At 46.6% G+C, this 19,216-nt stretch overlaps 3 protein-coding genes across 5 annotated transcripts in view; 2 read left to right on the forward strand and 1 right to left on the reverse strand.

Moving 5' to 3' along the window:
• The window catches only part of F8 (coagulation factor VIII), a 90,226-nt gene that overhangs the window by 14,240 nt on the left and 56,770 nt on the right, over positions 1-19,216 (reverse strand). For all 3 annotated transcript variants that reach the window (XM_079765226.1, XM_079765225.1, XM_079765224.1), the window contains 3 exons: positions 18,371-18,442; positions 16,929-17,014; positions 13,662-13,817 (listed from right to left, as the gene is read on the reverse strand). In XM_079765226.1, coding sequence (XP_079621352.1) covers positions 13,662-13,817; positions 16,929-17,014; positions 18,371-18,442 — 314 coding nt within the window. The remainder of the gene's footprint in view (positions 1-13,661; positions 13,818-16,928; positions 17,015-18,370; positions 18,443-19,216) is intronic.
• Positions 1,210-1,557, forward strand: LOC307096053 (histone H2A-Bbd type 2/3-like; the record flags this gene model as incomplete). The annotated part of the gene is made up of 1 exon (XM_079765633.1): positions 1,210-1,557. One exon carries the CDS (start codon positions 1,210-1,212, stop codon positions 1,555-1,557), a length of 348 nt encoding a protein of 115 aa, XP_079621759.1.
• On the forward strand, positions 2,328-3,795 carry F8A1 (coagulation factor VIII associated 1). Its single transcript, XM_079765227.1, has one exon. The coding sequence runs from the start codon at positions 2,437-2,439 to the stop codon at positions 3,589-3,591; it is 1,155 nt and encodes a 384-aa protein (XP_079621353.1). The 5' UTR covers positions 2,328-2,436; the 3' UTR covers positions 3,592-3,795.

Raw genomic sequence — 19,216 nt, forward strand, 5'->3', positions numbered from 1 at the left:
ATCAGCACTCATGAATTGGAAGTCTTAACATGGCTAAGATGGCAATTCTAACCAAACTTATCAACAGAGTAAATGCAATTGCTATCACAATCCCAATGATTTGTTACAGAAATGTAAAAGCCAATGCTAAATTCAAATGGAATTTCAAGAGACTTTGAATAGCCAAAATAATCTTGAGAAGGGAAAAAAGTTTGAGGATGCACACTTGCCTATTTCAAAACAGTATAAAGCTACAATTATCAAAACTGTGTGGTGCTAGCATAAGGACAGATAATTAGATCAATGGAATAAAATTAAGAGTCATTAAATAAACCCATAATGCTATCCATGGGTATATACCCCAAAGAACTGAAAACAGGTGCTCAAATGGAACCCTGTACTAGGATGTTTATTGCAGCATTACTCACAATAGCCAAAAGGTGGAAATTACCCAAACATCCATCAACTGAGGAACTAATGCACAACATGTAGTCCATCCATACAATGGAATATTATACAGCCACGAAAAGGGAATGAAGTGCTGATTCATGCTACCACGTGGTTGAATTATAACAAGAACATTATGCTGAGTGAAAATAGCCAGACACAAAAGGCCAACTATTTATTGTATGATTCCTTCTCTAGGAAGTTTCCAGAATTGGTAAACCTCTATGGACAGGAAGCAGATTCATGGTTGCCTGGGGTCTAGGGGAGGAGGAAGGGGATGGGGAAGTGGGGAGAGGAGGAGGGCAGTGGGAGTGACTGCCACGCAGGGTACAGGGGAGATTCCAACGTTTTGGAAGTAGTTATGCTGGCTGTCCAACGCCAGGAGTGTATACCCTGTGCCACCTATTGTGTATTTGTTGTACAATGTTCTGGTCCAGTGGACAGTGAGAGTTCCCTCAAAGAGAGGGTCCCGTAAGCAAGGGTGAGCAGGGAGCTTCCAGCATTCCTTCTTTGCAGGCCCAGGCCCACCAGGGCCAATGGGAAAGCAGTGACCTCATGGAACTTATAGGTTATAGGGCCTGTACCTGGACCAATGAGGGGCCAGACAGGGGTCGCTAGGATACAGCGCAGGAGCCTCCGTACCGGCCGTTTTGAGCGGTTGAGACCAACGGGCACCTACCTGACCGCACTGAACCGCACCGCACTGAACCGCACCGCACTGAACCGCACCGCACAGCACTGCAGATCTAGGCGGGTCGGAGACAGCGCCATCCAGCGCCCATCATGTCTGGGCAAAGGAGCCGTGGAGGGTCTTCTGATCACCAGAGGCGGACCCGCAACCGCAGCCGCACCACCAGAGCAGACTTGACCTTCTCTGTGAGCCACCTGGAGCGCCTCCTGCTGGACGGCCACTACACCCAGCGTCTCAGCCCCAACGCCCCCGTCTACCTGGCGGCCATCATCCAGTACCTGACGGCCACCGTCCTGGAGCTGGCGGGCAACGAGGCCCAGAAAATCGGCTGCAGGCGCATCACCCCCGAGCTGCTGGACATGGCGATCCACAACAACGCCCTGCTCAGCGGCTTCTTCGAGAACACCACCATATCCCTGGCTGCCCCGGGCAGGCAGTAGCTTCCCAACATGACCCGGGGTCCCGGGCCTCCACCCCTCCCAGCCCAGGCGGCCTGGCGCCTTGGGCAAAGTTATTGAAAATAAAGTGTTGAAGGAAACTCATGTGCCTGCTTCAGTCATTTTGGGGGGGGGGGTGGCTGGAGGGATGGGGCTGGTGGTGGTGTGTCCTGGGAGCGGGGGTGGAGTTGGAGTTGGGGATGACAAGAGGAGCAGCCCCTCATGGTGACAGTGCCCGGTGGTCCAGGGCGGGGGAGGCCGGCTGGGGTGGGGGTGGGCTGGGGTATGCAAGACTCCCCCATCGCCTCTGAGCAAGTCAGAGCCTGGCCACGTCCCCAGGAGGCTGGTGTTCACTGGGGTGGAGTGCAAGACCATGACTCAGACGTCGTGATGGGGTGAAGGTGCAATGCCAACCCGCGTGCAGAATGGAGGCTGTGGGCGGAGTGGTTGGCATGGACTCTCATGGGGCAGTGGCCTTGACGGGAAGATTGAGGACTGATGCGGGGGCAGAGGGGAAGACAAGGAGAAAGATGCAAAATCGGAATGAGGGTCACGCGGGATCACGAGTTTATTTTTGGTCCTGTTCCTTTAGAGATGCTGGAGACACCCTTAGCAACCTGGGTAAACAAGCTGTCACCTAGCAACAGAGGGCTGGCGGCCAGGCCCCGCCCCAGGACCCGTGATTTGTTTACGCTCTCTGCACCAGGCCAGGCCCCGCCCCAGGACGCCGGTATTTTGCATATCACCACGGCAACTAGGGGGCGCGGGGCTTAGGTGCGGGAGCCTGCGTGCGGCGGACGCAGGGCACCTTGCAGCCAGGCGCCAGCACCCGCAGGTCCACCCTGCTGCGTCACCGCGACCGGAAGCGCTCGGGCTGGGAACATGGCGGCGTCCTCCAGCGGCTTGGGTGGCGGTGCGGGCCCGGGGCCCGAGACCGGGGACTTCCTGGCCAGGTACCGGCAGGTGTCTAACAAGCTGAAGAAGCGGTTCCTGCGGAAGCCGAACGTGGCGGAGGCCGGCGAGCAGTTCGCCCAGCTGGGCCGCGAGCTGCGCGCCCAGGAGTGCCTGCCCTACGCGGCCTGGTGCCAGTTGGCCGTGGCGCGCTGCCACCAGGCGCTGTTCCACGGGCCGGGGGAGGCCCTGGCGCTCACCGAGGCCGCCCGCCTCTTCCTGCAGCAGGAGCTCGACGCGCGCCAGCGCCTCGCCTGCCCCGCCGCCTACGGGGAGCCCCTGCAGGCGGCCGCCAGCGCCCTGGGCGCCGCCGTGCGCCTGCACCTCGAGCTGGGCCAGCCGGCCGCCGCCGCCGCCCTCTGCCTGGAGCTGGCCGCCGCCCTGCGCGACCTGGGCCAGCCGGCCGCCGCCGCCGGCCACTTCCAGCGCGCCGCCCAGCTGCAGCTGTCGCAGCTGCCCCTGGCCGCGCTGCAGGCGCTCGGGGACGCCGCCTCCTGCCAGCTGCTGGCGCGCGACTACACCGGCGCCCTGGCCACCTTCACGCGCATGCAGCGCCTGGCGCAGGAGCACGGCAGCCACCCGGTGCAGCCGCCGCCGCCGCCGCCGCTCCCGCCGCAGCCGCCGTCGCAGGTACAGTCGCCGCCGCTAGGCCTCCAGCATGGACCCGGCGCGGCCCCCGCCCCGCCCGCCGCGCTGCCCCCTCCGAACGCCGGCTCTGCGGCCGCGCCCTCCCCCGCGGTGCTGGGCGCCTTCTCGGACATCCTGGTCCGGTGCGAGGTGTCCCGCGTGCTGCTGCTGCTGCTGCTGCAGCCCCCGCCCGCCAAGCTGCTCCCGGAGCACGCCCACACGCTGGAGAAGTACTCCTGGGAGGCGTTTGACAGCCAGGGCCAGGAGAGCAGCGGCCAGCTCCCCGAAGACCTCTTCCTGCTGCTGCAGTCCCTGGTCATGGCCACCCACGAGAAGGACACGGAAGCCGTCAAGGCGCTGCAGGTGGAGCTGTGGCCACTGCTGAGCGCCGAGCAGAACCACCTGCTTCACCTGGTGCTGCAGGAAACCATCTCCCCCTCGGGACAGGGGATCGGATGACTCACATTAGCCTGGTGACTTTGCCCGCGGCCAGACCTCGGGCACCGCCTTTGCATTTGGAGGGAAATAAAAGTTATTGATCACAGCGGTTCTACCTTTGTTAGCTTATTCCTCTGGCCACCACAGAAATTTAGTTGATAGATTTGCATAATAGTGGGAGAAAAAAACAGTATGATGGGATCGGGGCAGAACACATGGCTTGCTTCCCCAAAACTGCAACATAAAAATGAGACTCCTTTTTAAAAAAATATCCTCACCGGAAGAGAGCTGCTGCTTTTGATTTTTTAGGGAGAGAAAGAGAGAGTGGAAGGGAGGTGGGAGGGGGAGAGAGAGAGAGATATCGATGTGATGGATTGGTTGCCTCCTGCATGCGCCCCAACAGGGGATGGGGATCAAACCTGCAGCCCAGGTACCTGCCCTTGACAGGAATCAAATTCGAAATCCTTGCTTGCGCAGGCCTATGCTCTAACCACTGAGCAACACAGGCCAGGGCAAAATGAGAATCCTTTTATCCCTTTTCCACCCAAGTTGATCCACCCCATGCAGCCACGCTCTAGTCTTTGTTTCAGTATCAGGAATTTATTGCACACACTCTAAATAAGCTATGTGGGTTTTTTTATGGTGATTAATTTATTGGCGTATTTCTCCTTTGTTTTATCTGCCTCATACTTATTGGTGGGAATCAGCTGATTGGTACAATTGTTGCTATAGCCCTCAATCCATGATAAAGCCATTCCAATACTCCTCGCTTTGCTTTAGATTTAGTTCACCTATAAAATGGGTATAACTTATCTACCTGGCAGGAGGCAGAAAGCAGAAACAGGTAGTTCTTAGTTCCAAGATGTGTTCATTCATTTGAAGTTGACAGTGCATCTAGTCTGGTGTATGGGCTATGCCAGACAGTGAATCTACAGAGATCATTTGCCCTGTGCTTCTTACTCAGCTGCAATACAAATAAATATATTCCGTGCAAGGTCGTTTCAAGGGTAGACTGAAGGGGAGTGGGGCCCAACCTAAATGTGGCAGGTGTGCACTGAAATTCACATTTATGGTTCTAGTCTGAGAGGTATCTGGACTACCCAGGACCATTTTTATTTGTAGCGATCTTTCTGTAACTCTTAAATATATAAAATCAGCATGGTTCTTTGGTGTTGTGTGATCATGAATACGCAAGCCAGTGTCATTCCCTAAAACCATCATGGCATGCTATTTATTTAATTTTTTGTTGATTTCTGAGAGGAAGTGAGAGGGGGAGAGAGAGAAATAGAAACATCAATGATGAGAGGGAATCATGGATTGCTGCCTCTTGCACGCCCCCTACTGGGGATCAAGTCCATAACTCCGGCATGTGCCCTTGACTGGAATTGAACCTGGGACCCTTCAGTCCACAGGCCGACGTACTAGCCACTGAGCCAAACCAGCTAGGCCAGTGGTCGGCAAACTCATTAGTCAACAGAGCCAAATATCAACAGTACAACGATCGAAATTTCTTTTGAGAGCCAAATTTTTTAAACTTAAACTATATAGGTAGGTAGTACATTGTTATTAACTTAGCTGGCCTTTTCCAAAAACTCAAGGGGCCAAAGAGCCACATGTGGCTCGAGAGCCGCAGTTTGCCGACCACTGAGCTAGGCGATAGCATGCCATTTAAAAACACTAAATTTCCAAGGCTTTTTGGTCTAAATATTACATGCAAACCCACTTAGCTGTTTTTTGTTTTAATGCAATCCTATATAATCCTATATAATAAAGAGCTAATATACCAATTAGACCGAACAGCCAAACGACCTTCCATATGTCCTTCCGGATGACCTTCTGGACGAAGCCAGGGCTGCGAGGGCCGAGCCCCTTGCACGAATTTCGTGCATCGAGCCTCTAGTTGATTATATTTACAGTTTTGAGAGTGATAATAAGAACTTCAGAATATACTCTTTGGGTATACTCCAGAGTTCTCATCCTTTAGGCTGAAATTGTATACAGTACTAATCTTTTGGGGTGAGATTGAAGGACACAGTTTGGGAGTAGGTTTTTGTTTTGTATTTTTTGAGGGGATGTGTGGATGGGTGTCTCTATGAATTAAGTGCCTCAAAATGGGTGGGAATTTTATTTATTTATTTATTAAATTATTATTGTTTTCTTTGTTAATCCTCACCTGAGGATATTTTCCCATTGATTTTTAGAGAGAGGAAGAGAGAGGGAGAGACAGAGACAAGCATCAGTGTGAGAGAAACACATTGATTGGTTGCCTCCTCCACTCACCCTGACCCGGGCCCCAGGCTGGGGAGGAGCCTGCAACCAAGGTACGTGCCCTTGACCGGAATCAAACCCAGAACCCTTTGGTCCGCAGGCCGACGCTCTATCTATTGAACCAAACCAGCTAGGGCTGAGTGGTAATTTAAAAAAAAAAAAAAAAAAAAAATATATATATATATATATATATATATATATATATATATATATATATATATATATTTCAGAGAGGAAGGGAGAGGGAGGGAGAGAGAGAGAGATAGAAACATCAATGATGAGAGAGAATCATTGATAGGCTGCCTCCTGCACACCCCCTACTGGGGATCGAGCCCACAACCCAGGCAAGTGCCCTGACCCAGAATTGAACTGTGACCTCCCGGTTCATAGGTCACTGCTCAACCACTGAGCACACTGGCCAGGCAAAATGGATGGGACTTTCCTGCTTCTATTTTAACAGTGTGGAAGCAATAGGCAAGGAGTGACAGCATACACCTATTTGGGACAGATTGAGCCACCATTCCTGTGCTCTCATTGGCTGCCGGGAATGGTCCTTTGGTACCCTAAAAGCCTAGTCCAATTTATTGAAAAAGTGGTAAGGGTGCATGCTGCTTTGTGCTTTGCTTTTTTGGGTATACTCTTCTCACCCTGTTCTGTAGGCCTGGCTGTCTGTCTTATGTAATGTGACTAATGGTAGTATTTGGATTTGGGTTTAAGAAAAATCCTCCTTAGGCCTCTGATCTAAACTTCTTGCATTAAGGAGGTGGGTGGAGGGGTTACCAGAGAGGCAAGTATTGGGTATACAAGTATAATTTTAGGAAACACTAAATGTTGTTTTCCATTCGCCATTGGCTCATTTATGTATGTCCCTCAGAAATTTCATAGTATAGATAGCTGGGCCCAAGTCAGATTTCCGCGATTTTGACAGAGTTCTCTTGCCACATATCAACTTAATACCCAAATTAACACTGATTTCTAACATGACCGAAAATAAATATTTTAAAGGATACAGCCAGTCTTTTTAACTTGAAAACCAGAGGGAAAGATTTGCATCATTGAAACGTTCATTGACAATTTAAAATTAGCATTCAAAATATTATCAACCTGAAAATGGCAGCGAATCATTGATCTTTAAAGGGTTTTGGGGGTTCCCTTTCCCCCCTTTATGGGGGTGGGGCTTCTGCGATGAGAAATATTATGAAAAATATTTTGGTTTGGTCGTGGTGGCTCAGTGGTTGAGCGTTGACCTATGAACCAGGAGGTCACGGTTTGATTCCCAGTCAGGGCACATGCCCGGGTTGTGGGCTCCAGCCCCAATCGTGCAGGAGGCCGCCCATCAATGATTCGCTCTCATCATTGGTGTTTCTATCTTTCTTTCCCTCTCCCTTCCTCTCTGAAACCAATAAAAATATATTTAAAATATATTGTATGTGAATGGTACAAAGATATAAAACATTAGAGAACCACTGCACTGGAGGAAGATTACTAAGACTGAAATTTATAAATTAGACAAGCTCTGGAACAGAAAGTTCTGGTTAATGCTAACTGCCTAGGTGTCTATACTGCCATTAGACTAGACCAGTGGTCGGCAAACTCATGAGTCACCAGAGCCAAATATCAACAGTACAACGATTGAAATTTCTTTTGAGAGCCAAATTTTTTAAACTTAAACTTCTTCTAATGCCACTTCTTCAAAATAGACTCGCCCAGGCCGTGGTATTTTGTGGAAGAGCCACACTCAAGGGGCCAAAGAGCCGCATGTGGCTCACGAGCTGCAGTTTGCCGTCCACTGGACTAGACCACCAGTCTGAAAACCTTTTTTGTAAAGGACCAGCCAAAATATTTTAATCTTTTCAGGCCACAAATGATCTCTGTAGTGTAGTTTTCTGTTTTTGCAACTTTAAATATGTAAAAACCATTCTTAACTCACAGCCCATACAAAAGCAGGTAGTAGTCCAAATCCATGGGTTCTAGTTTACTCATCCTTTTGTGAGAACCTAGAACATAGTACAGTTGACACTTGAACTGCACTGGTCCACTTATACTTGGATATTTTCAATTGACCCATGCAGTTCAAAGCCACAATGTTCAAGGGCCAACTGGTAATTTGGAATCCACCTAAGAGGAGGGCTATCCTAAATTATAAGCGAAAAGGAAACACTGTTCACTGCTGGTGGGAGTGCAGACTGGTGTAGCCACTATGGAGAACAGTATGGAGTTTCCTCAAAAAATTAAAAATGGAACTTCCATTTGACTCAGTGATCCCACTTCTGGGAATGTATCCTAAATGCCCCAAAACACCGATCAGAAAGAATATACACACCCCTATGTTCATAGCAGCGCTATTTACAATAGCTAAGGTTTGGAAACAGCCCAAGTGCTCATCAGTATATGAGTGGATAAGAAAGCTGTAGTACATTTACACAATGGAATACTATGCAGCTGTGAAAAAGAAGGGTCTCTTACCCTTTGAGACAGCATGGAGGGACCTGGAGAGTATTATGCTAAGTGAAACAAGCCAGTCAGAGAAAGACAAATATCACATGATCTCACTCATATGTGGAATCTAATGAACAAAATTGATTGACCAAGAAAATAAGTCCTGAGACATGGAACAGACTGACATATCTAAGAAGGGTTGTGGGAAGGGTGAGAAGAGAAAAACCAAAGAACTTATATACTTATATGCATAGCCTATGGGCACAGATAATAGTATGGTGAAGGCTGGGGCGGGGAAAAGGGGGTCATCTGTAATACTGTCAACAATAAAAATGTATATTAAAAAAAACTATAAGCAGATTTTCAACTGCCTGTGCTGTAGGTGCCCAAACCCCTGAGCTGTTCAAGGATCAACTGTAGTTAATAACTTCAAGGAATGACCCTTATGAGAGTGGTTAATAACTATTTTATCGTTATCATTGAACAAGAAAGATAAAAAATGAATGAACTAGTCCTTCAACTGCAGATTCTAGGAAACAGAAAATAAACTAAAAGAAAGTGAAAGACAATTCTCAAAGTTTTAAACAGAAATTAATGAATTACAAAACAACACTTTAAAATCTATGTTCAATTTTAAGACCCAGAGTTGATTCTTGGAATATCTGAATGAATAGACAAACACTCGCTAAGTCTGATAAAGAAGGGAAAAGAGAGCCCTAGCTGGTTTGGCTCAGTGGATAGAGCATTGGCCTGTGGACTGAAAGGTCCCGGGTTGGATTCCAGTCAAGGGCACATGCCTGGGGGTTGCGGGCTAAATCCCCAGTAGGGGGCATGCAGGAGGCAGCCAATCAATGATTCTCTCTCATTATTGATGTTTCTATCTCTTTCTCCCTCTCTCTTCCTCCCTGAAATCAATGAAAATATATATTTTTTTTAAAAAAAGAAGGGAAAAGAGTGTGTGTGTGTGTGTGTGTGTGTGTAGATATATGACATGGGAAGGGAGACAGGACTCTAATGTACACATTTACAGAAATTAATTCACAAAATGAGGTGCCAGTTGTCAAGTATCTACCATCTAATAAGGCACAAGTGGCTTTTCCATCTAACTTTCATTACACACGTGATTACTACATTAATTAAACTATTTTAGAGCAATAGTATAATGGAAAAAATGGAAGCTTTTCCACCTTATTTTCAAGTTTAATAGAACACTCATGCCAAAACCTGATAATAGAGCCCCTGAAAAGGTAAACCAATTTTATTTATTAGTAAGATACAAAAGATCTAAATAGGATGCTAGCAAATTGGATCTAGATAAGTTTTTTTTTGTTGTTGTTGTTATTCTCCTCTGAGGATATTTTCCATTGATTTTTATTTTTTAATATCCTATATAATAAAAGCCTAATATGCTAAGTGTCCAGTCGTCCATTCAACCAATCAAAGCATAATATGCTAATGATATGCTGAGACCGCTCAACTGCTCGCTTGCTGTTGGGGTCTGGCTGGTCAGGACTGAGCGAGATGGGCCGGACATGCCCTGGAGCCCTCCCGCGGTCCCTCCCCGGCTGGTCAACCTCCTGCATCCCTCCCTGGCTCTGATTGTGCACTGGTGGGGTCCCTCAGCCTGGCCTGTGCCCTCTAGCAATCTGGGACCCCTTGGGGGATGTTGGAGAGCCGGTTTGGGCTTGATTCCGCTCAAAGCAGAAGCTGCCCCCTCAGTGCGCTCCCACGGGGGTGGGGGGTGGAGGGGGCATGCTGCTCAGCCAGAAGCCGGGCTCAAGGCTGGTGAGCGCAGTGGCGGTGGCAGGAGCCTCTCCTGCCTCCTTGGCAGCACTAAGGATGTCTGACTAGTCATCAGTCAGACATCCCCTGAGGGCTCCCGGACTGCAAGAGGGCGCAGGCCAGGCTGAGGGCACCCCCCCCGCCCCCAAGTGCACGAATTCGTACACTGGGCCTCTAATATATATATATATATATATATATATATATATATATATATATATATATACACACACATATATATACACATATATATGTATATATGTATATATGTATATATATACATATATATATATAATTTTAGAATATTTAATTATTAAAGTACAAGTTTAGTCCACACAAAGTACAAAGTTTAGTTGCACAAACTATTAAAATAGATTATTCAGAAACTTCCTTTAAAAGTTTTAAAAGTCTAAAATCAAGTCTAGGAACTTGAGTAAGATAGCTAAATAAAAGCAATTTTTAATTTTTTCTTCCCATTCTATTAAAATATATTTTTATTGATTTCAGAGAGGAAGGGAGAGGGAGAGAGAGATAAAAACATCAACGATGAGAGAGAATCATTGATCTGCTGCCTCCCGCACGTCCCCCATTGGGGATCAAGCCCACAACCCTCGCATGTGCCCTTGGCCGGAATCAAACCTGGGACCCCTCAGTCTGCAGGCTGATGCTCTATCCACTGAGCCAAACCAGTTAGGGCTTCCACTGATTTTTAGAGAGAGTAGAAGGGAAGGGGTTGGAGCCCAGGGAATGGAATCGAACCCAGGACCCTTCAGTCTGCGGGCCAATGCTCTACCCAATGAGCCAAACAGGCCAGGGCCCCAGATAAGTTTTAAATGATTAATACACTATTATTGAGGGCAGTTTTCCCAGGAATGTAGAACAGTGCTGTGCTGGAGCTCACTAGTACTGGCTTGTGAGAGCCAATTGTATTCAAGGGTTCCAAGCTCTGCATTCAGTGACATTACACCAGCAGTTTGGAACCTGGTATAAAGGGAGTATTTGCATCATAGAAATCAGCAAATGCTACAGAGAAGGCCTTTTCCCCATCAAATCCTCCTGCATTTTGCCCCAGAGCCAGTTGTTAAACATTTGCTAGCACACCATTGAATGTAAATATACACCGAGTGGCCAGATTACACAGTATTTTCCAGCGTATAAGACGACTGGGCGTATAGAAGATTTTCCTGGGTTAAGAAGTCATCTTATACGCCGGAAAATATGGTATTATGATCTCTGAACGCATAATAATCTGGCCACTCAGTGTATATCCTATATAATAAAAGGCTAATATGCAAATTGTCCCCTCGACTAGGAGTTCAACCAGCAGGCAGGCCGGACAACCGCCCATGTCCCCTCCCCCTCGCCAGGCTGTCTGGACCCCACCCATGCATGAATTCATGCACCAGGCCTCTAATACACACACACACACACACACACACACACACACAAAGTGGCCATATTATTATGCGTTCAGAGATCATAATAATCTGACCACTCAGTGTAATTTGACAATAGGAAAGAAGAAATGTGATCATAGCAAAAATGCTCAAAAAGCATTTGATGAAATTCTGCAGCCAGTCCAAGTAAAGTAAGAATAGAAGGAAACTTTTTAAATAGGACAAAAGGTATTTGTTTGAAACTAACCGTGAACATTATATAAAACAGTAAAATATGGGCTCTATCCCCATTAAAGCCAGGAATAAGATAGGCTTATTTGTTTTATATATCTACTAGAGGCCCGGTGCACAAAATTTGTGCACTTGCGGGGTGGGGCATCCCTCAGCTGGGCCTGTGCCCTCTCACAGTCCAGGAACCCTTGGGGAATGTCCAACTGATGGCTTAGGCCCACTCCCTGCGGGGAGCAGGGGCTAAGCCATCAGTCAAACATCTTTAGCACTGCTGCAGAGGCCAGGGAGGCTCCCGCACTGCCATTGCGCTCGCCAGCTGTGAGCCCAGCTCAGAGCTTCTGACTGAGCGGTGCACCCCCTGTGGGAGTGCACTGACCACCAGGGGAAGCTCCTGCATTGAGCGTCTTCCCCCTGGTGGTCAGTGCACATCATAGCAACTGGTCGTTCCACTGTTTGGTCGATTTGCCTATTAGCCTTTTATTATATAGGATCTATCTGTATATGTGACTATGTGTCAGTGTGTATGTATATTAATATGTTAATCATAGAAACATTTAGGGTGATTGCTATTTCCTGTTTACCAGGTCTTGTCAGCATGTCATCAGTGTAATGGACCAGTATTTTGTGGGGGGTGACAAGATGTTTGGAGTCCCTTGGTTTTATATTATGACAATAAAAACAAGGAAGCTGGCATCACCCTGAGGCATGAACAGTAAAGTTAATACCCTTATTCCTACTTCATAAATGCAAATATATTCTCATTTTGCTTATCAATGGGAATAACCAAAAAAGCATTTTCCAGGTTAGTAGCTCCATATCAGGTGCCTGCTTCTGTCTTCATTTATTCCAGAGGAGATACCACATCTGGAATTTGCCATATTTTTGTCATCACCACCTGATACATTTGTGATGATCTGTCATTTTCCCATGATTCGTCTGGGTTTCATAGGGGCTACAAGACTATTTAGGAATGTAACCTAATAGGTCACTTGCGAAGTGGGCTATAGTAACAGCAGTGTCCATGAAGCAGAAGAGGCGTGAGAGGCATTACAAAGAAAGAATTGGCTGGATTTGTGGATCAATTCATTAGAGGGCATAAAAATGAGGGAAGAGTAGATGCTGCTGCAAAGGTTTTAAGCCTGTTTAAGGGTCTTGGGCTCGCCCCTAGAGAATTCATCATTTCCCATGTTTCATCCATCCCTTTGTGTGGAAGATGCAAATCTTCGCCTGCATTGGTGCTTTTGCCCCCTTTCATCTACTGCCTGCTGGACATTTAACCTGATTGCCCTACTATCACCTCAAACTTAGATTATCCATAAGCAAACTCACAATCTTATCAGTCCACCCGTCCCGAGTCACATGCTTCTATCAACAGAGCATCTCTTCATTTCTATTATCTATGAGATCCTTGATACTACCACATTTTTTGTCCACCTATATATATATATAAAAGCCTAAGCGACTGTTATGACCAGTCGACTGGTTGCTATGATTCACGCTGAACACTTGGGGGCAGATGCTCAACGCAGGAGCTGCCCCGGTGGTCAATGTGCTCCCACAGTGGGAGCACCTCTCACCGAGCTTACTGAGTGGTAGTGGCAGGCTCAGCAGAGTCGGGATGAGTGGGGGCGCGAGGCACCCGGTCCAGGCCCGGGGCTCCTCCCTGGCCACCTGCCACTTCGCACACTACTACATCCCTCAGCCAGGCCTGCGGGGATCGGTCTGAAACTGGCAGTCCGACATCCCCCGCGGGGTCCTGGATTGCAAGAGGTCACAGACCAAGTTGAGGGACCCCACCGGTGCATGAATCCATGCACCAGGCCTCTAGTATATCCATAATCACTCCTACCACACACACATGGAAAACTCTGGGAGTTAAGTCTGTAGATGCTAGGAGCATTTGTCCCATATCTGAAATCTGTCAAAAGCTCTTTGAAAGATTCATGCATTCTCTGGAAAGGACTAATTACATACCATTAAGGTCCCAGTGGAATTCCCTCGATAGCTCTGCCAGTTCAGCCCATCAATACTATACATGATGATAAACTGAGAGATGTAGAGGCTGGAGAACTTGTGACGGGCACCCTGGGTCATGATGCTGTGAATAATCATTGGTGCCAACAGATCCACCTGCCAATTAAAACAAAACTTTATTTTAAATGTATGGACCACCTTCTGAAATTAAGTATTGGCTTAAGGAGAATCTACATTGACACAGATATGTCCAGTATTACCTTGGATGTGCAGGTGAAGCAGATACCAATGTTGAAATGTGGGTGTGTGTGAAGCCATGGGGTATATGATAGAATGAGTAGGAAAGGAGCTTATTTTTTTAAATATATTTTTTATATCAGAGAGGAAGGGAGAGGGAGAGAGATAGAAACATCAATGATGAGAGAGAACCATTGATCGGCTGCTTCCTGCATGCCCCCTACTGAGGATGGAGCCCACAATCCCAGGCATGTACCCTGACCGGAATCAAATCGTGATCTCCTTGTTCATAGATCAATGCTCAACCACTGAGCTAGGGCAGCCAGGCAAAAGGTGCTTATTGAGTTTCTAGCCTACTTCCTGTAAAACCAGACACTTGGAAAGAATTGAAGCGTTTCCTCTACTCACATCCTTTGTGCTGTACACATGAACGCACATAACCTAGTGCTTTGCCCGTACCTCAGCCTAGCCAAAGCCAATTTCATCCTCTCTCTCCAGCCCAGCCCCCAGCCTAACATTTCTATCTGTGATAAAAATGCTTCTCCTCCTTCAAGTGTTAGTTCAGAAACTACTTCTGGTTAGACTTTCCTACTACCCCACACAAATGTAGTGCTGCTGCTTCTATGCTTCCACTCCATCTATACTGATAAAAAGGTGTTATGCTAATTAGACCGGGAGACCTTCTGGACGTCCTTCCCGACAAAGCCATGGTGGCAGGGCCAAGGCAGAGGTGGTTAGGTGCTATCAGGTTGGCAGGGGAGGGCAGATAGAGGGGAGCAGGCCTGCAGTGGGGGGCAGTTGGGGGTGAGCAGGCCGGCAGTGGGGGACATTTGGGGGCAATCAGGCCGGCAGGCAGAGTGGTTAGGGGCGATCAGGCAGGCAGGCAGGTGAGCAGTTAGGAATCAGCGGTCCTGGATTATGAGAGGGATGTCCCAGATTGGCGAGGGTGCAGGCCAGGCTGAGGGACAGCCTTGTTCCCCCCCCCCCCCCCGTACACCAATTTCATGCACCGGGCCACTAGCTTTGTATAATAACTTCATTATAACAAATTATTGCACCATGTTATAAAGGTTTCTTTGCTTATCTGCCTTCTTTGTTAGATTGAAATCCTTAAGGCGATGAACCTATTTGAGTGGCCTAACCTTTCAGTGTCTCAGCTTCTTTATCTGTAAAGTGGAGATAATAATGGTGTTTATCTCAAAGGTTTACCAGAAGGATTCAAGAGTTGACACGTGTGGCCAGCGCGGCTGAGTGTTTAAGCATTGACCTATGAACCAGGAGGTCACGATTTGATTCCCTGTCAGGGTGCATGCCCAGGTTAGGGCTCAATTCCCAGTAAGGGGGCGTGTAGGAGGCAGCTGATCAATAATTCTCTCATCATTGATGTTTCTCTCTCTCTCTGAAATCAATCAATCAAATATATTTTTTAAAAAGCTTAGTGATCAAGTCAGTAAATTCTGTGAAACTGGGAAGACTAGGAAATGCTTTGGGTGATCAGGCCTGCAACGGGGGGCAGTTGGGAGTGGAAGCGGAATCCTTACAGGGTGTATTCCTCAGGGTTCTTTGGCATAGAAAACCCTCTACTAGTCTCATCAGACTATATCCAGTGAGGGAGATATAATTCCCCAAGTGGAAATAAGGGTGCTATTATAAAACAATACATACACAGAACAGATGCAAAGCAGCCAAACAGATTAAAATGTCCACTACACAGGGATATATATAAGGTTGCATGAAAGTGGTAACTACAGGAATACAAGGTGAGAACATGTGGTTTGGCAGCCTCACAAACAAAACAAAAATACTTGGGGATTAGTGCACAGTCCTCTCAAATCGAGTCATAATTGGCAGTGCCTACAAAACAAATAAAAAAGATGAACTAATGTGGCATTAACAGATGTGCTCTTTGCGCCTGCTTGCTGGTAAGCTAGTTTATGTTTCCTGATTCCTATTCAGTAGTTTTAACCTCAGGAAAAAGAGAAGAACAGATGCCATCTCACAAAGAAAAAAAATGTAGGGGAATGTCCTCAGCCAACTAAGAAGAGGAAGAAGAAAGCTGGTACATTATGAGAAGTGGATGGAGCTGTGGGAAGCAGGTGGTAAAACATGTGTACCTTAGTCCCTCTCCAGGGTGTAAGTACCAGAGGTGGGAGGCATGTTAGGTCGCGAGCAAAGCCGGAAGCAGAAGTTTCCTCCCTTTTCCTGTTTGGGCTCTAGAAGGAACCTACCCTCGTGGTTAGGCAGAGAGGTTGAGTCGGCACTCCCAAGCTGCACTCAGCTCTCCCGTGGCATGGAAGGGACACAGAAGTTCCCGTATGTATGCCCTTGAAGGGGGTCACGGTCCTGATTGATCACATGTTGACATGATACTATTTTTGTATATGTCGTACTAAATAAAATGCTATTAACATGAACTTCACATATCTCTTTTATAAGATAGCTACTAGGAAGTGTAAAATGACACATGTCGTTTGCACTTGTGGTTCACATTGTATTTCTATTGGACAGTGCTGCTCTAGAGGAAATGGGGAAGTGAGAAAAACTGAAAGACTGAGTCATTTCAAAAGAAACCGAGTTAACTGAAAGGCACTGTTTCAGTTCCTGGCTCCAAGTTTGGACTAACTTCAGTAGGTGCTTCCTACCACCCAGCGGTATAGAATTTGTGAAGAAGATGGATTCAGTTCTCTCAAAAAAGAAGCCAACTTTCCTTGGCTTGTGTGATGGGAGAATGATCCATTTGTTTCTGTGTTAAAATAAAGAGATTGGAGGACCACAGTCCACCTGGGCAGTTGGAGGCATCTAATCACAGAATACACGATCTTGGGAGGTGGTGAGTTCAATGATGTGGAAAGTACTCCGATGTCCTAATCCCAGGAGAAAGATGAAAAACCATAAATAGAACACCTCAGCGTGCTCCATTCTATTCCCTAGTCCTCCCCTCATCTGTTACCCGGAGTTCGATGAGAATGTATAAAAGAGGTGTGTAGTGCTATGAGCTTGCAAGAGGGAATGTGTGATGCATTTTCTAACCTTGATCCAGGAAAAGGGATCCTTGGTGCTCCAGGCATTGATTGATCCGGAATAATGAAGTCTGGCCAGCTTTGGGGCCCACTGTCCTTTGCCCAAGAAAGGGGAGAGAGATTAGGTTCAGCTGGGTTGGTTCTAGGCACATAGGAAGAAAATTACTTTCTCTTTTTTTGAAAATATGTTTTTATTGGTTTCAGAGAGGAAGGGAGAGGGAGAGAGGAGACAGAAACTTCAATGATGAGAGAGAATCACTGATCGGCTGCCTACTGCACGCCTCCCACTGGGGATCGAGCCCGGGCATGTGCCCTGACCCTGGTTCATAGGTCGACACTCAACCACTGAGCCACGCCGGCCAGGCAAAATTACTCTCTTGAGAAATGTCAAGCCTAGCTGTGAAGACAATAAAGGCACAAAGTAAGTAATATCAATTACTAACTACCTACGTGTTTTGCTTGTCCTTACCGTCCTTTTCATTTTCTAAAATGTAATAATTTTGTTGACCGTTAGTCCCTCTAATTAGCTGACACTGGGATGTGTTACCAGCACTACCAAATATTATTATTTCTTTATTACACAATGTATGTTCATTGTGGAAAAATTAGAAAATGAAAAGTAAATCATAACTAAATAGAAAAGCGAAATAAGCCAGTTAGAGAAAGACAAGTATCACATGATCTTACTTATACATGGAATCTAATGAACAAAACAGGTCCAGAGACATGGAAGCATGGAACAGACTGAGGAATCCCAGCAGGGAGGGGGTGGGGGTTGCTAAGAGATTAACCAAAGAACTTATATGCATATATGCATAACCCATGGACACAGATATTAGTGTGGGGAAGGCTTGGGGTGGGGTGGAACCAGGTAGACGGGGGCAATGGAGGACATCTGTAATACTCTCAACAATAAAGATAAATAGAATAAAAGTGCATCTTCCTGTTACAGCGAAGGGAATGGACTCAAGAGGAATAATATCAAAGGCAGGCAGGACATTTAAGGAGGCAGTGGCATTACCCAGGTGAGAAGTGATGGTGGCCTGAATTAGGATGGTCACAGTGGGAAATGAAGAGAAAATACATTTGAGAGGCACCTATGGAGTAAAATTAATAAAAGATTGAGATGGATTGGTTATCTTAACCTATCCAACAAAACTAAAAAAGATAGCCCAGTCGGTGTGGCTCAGTGGTTGAACGTCGACCTATGAACCAGGAGGTCATGGTTTGATTCCCAATTCCCGATTCCCGGTCAGGGCACATGCCCAGGTGGCGGGCTTGATCGTCAGTAGGGGGCGAGCAGGAGGCAGCTGATCAATGAGTCTCTCTCATCATTGATGTTTCTATCTCTCTCTCCATCTCCCTTCCTCTCTGAAATCAATAAGAATATATTTAAAGAGGAGTAAAAAAATATATACTCAGTCCAGTCCTTAGAGAGAAAATAATATTTACCATATTGTCCTGAAGCTGTAATCTGAAAATCTCTGATGCGCCCAGAAGCCATTCCCAGTGGAGTCTGACACTCTGAAATCAAATGAGGGAAACACAGTAGCTAGAAGTTGCAGAAAATCGAGCTTCACAAATGCAAGTCAACAAAAATGGGAGCATACCAACAAATGCTCATATTTTGTTTACTATGTGCCAATAATTGTATGAAACATTTTATTGTATAATCTCATTTAATTCACCCCAACAGGTAGGTGCTAGAACTATTCACATTTTTCAGCTGACGAAACTAGGGTGTATACATAGGTAGACCAGTGGCTTTCTTACTTGTTTAAGGTTAAATATCAAGCTCTTCCAAGCAACATTTGTAGTTCTCTTTAGTAATCAAACCAAAATTATGTTTCAAAATTTGCTCTTGGAGATCTTGGAGCTTCACAAAGTTGTGAAAATGAAGGGATAGTTTCTTAGCATTAGTTTGTTCAATACGAGGGGATCAAAAGTAGGTTTACAGAAGTTCATATGGAAAATTAATTCAATAATTAATAAATCACAATACAAAAATAAACTCTGTATTTCACATACTCACAACTGTAAACCTACTGTTGCCCCACTCTGTATTTATTTATTTATTTATTTATTTAATTTCTTTATTGATTAAGGTGTCACATATTTGCCCTCATCCCCCCATTCCCATCCCACACCCCTCCCCATGGATGCCCCAACCCCCTGTTGAACTTAACCATTGGTTAGGCTCATATGCATGCACACAAGACCTTTGGTTGATCTCTCCCCCCTCCCCCCACCCTCCCCTATCCTCCCTCTGAGGCCCGATAGTCCGATCGATGCCTCCTT

The sequence above is a fragment of the Cnephaeus nilssonii genome, assembly GCF_951640355.1.
Source record: "Cnephaeus nilssonii genome assembly, chromosome: X".
NCBI lineage: Eukaryota > Metazoa > Chordata > Mammalia > Chiroptera > Vespertilionidae > Cnephaeus > Cnephaeus nilssonii.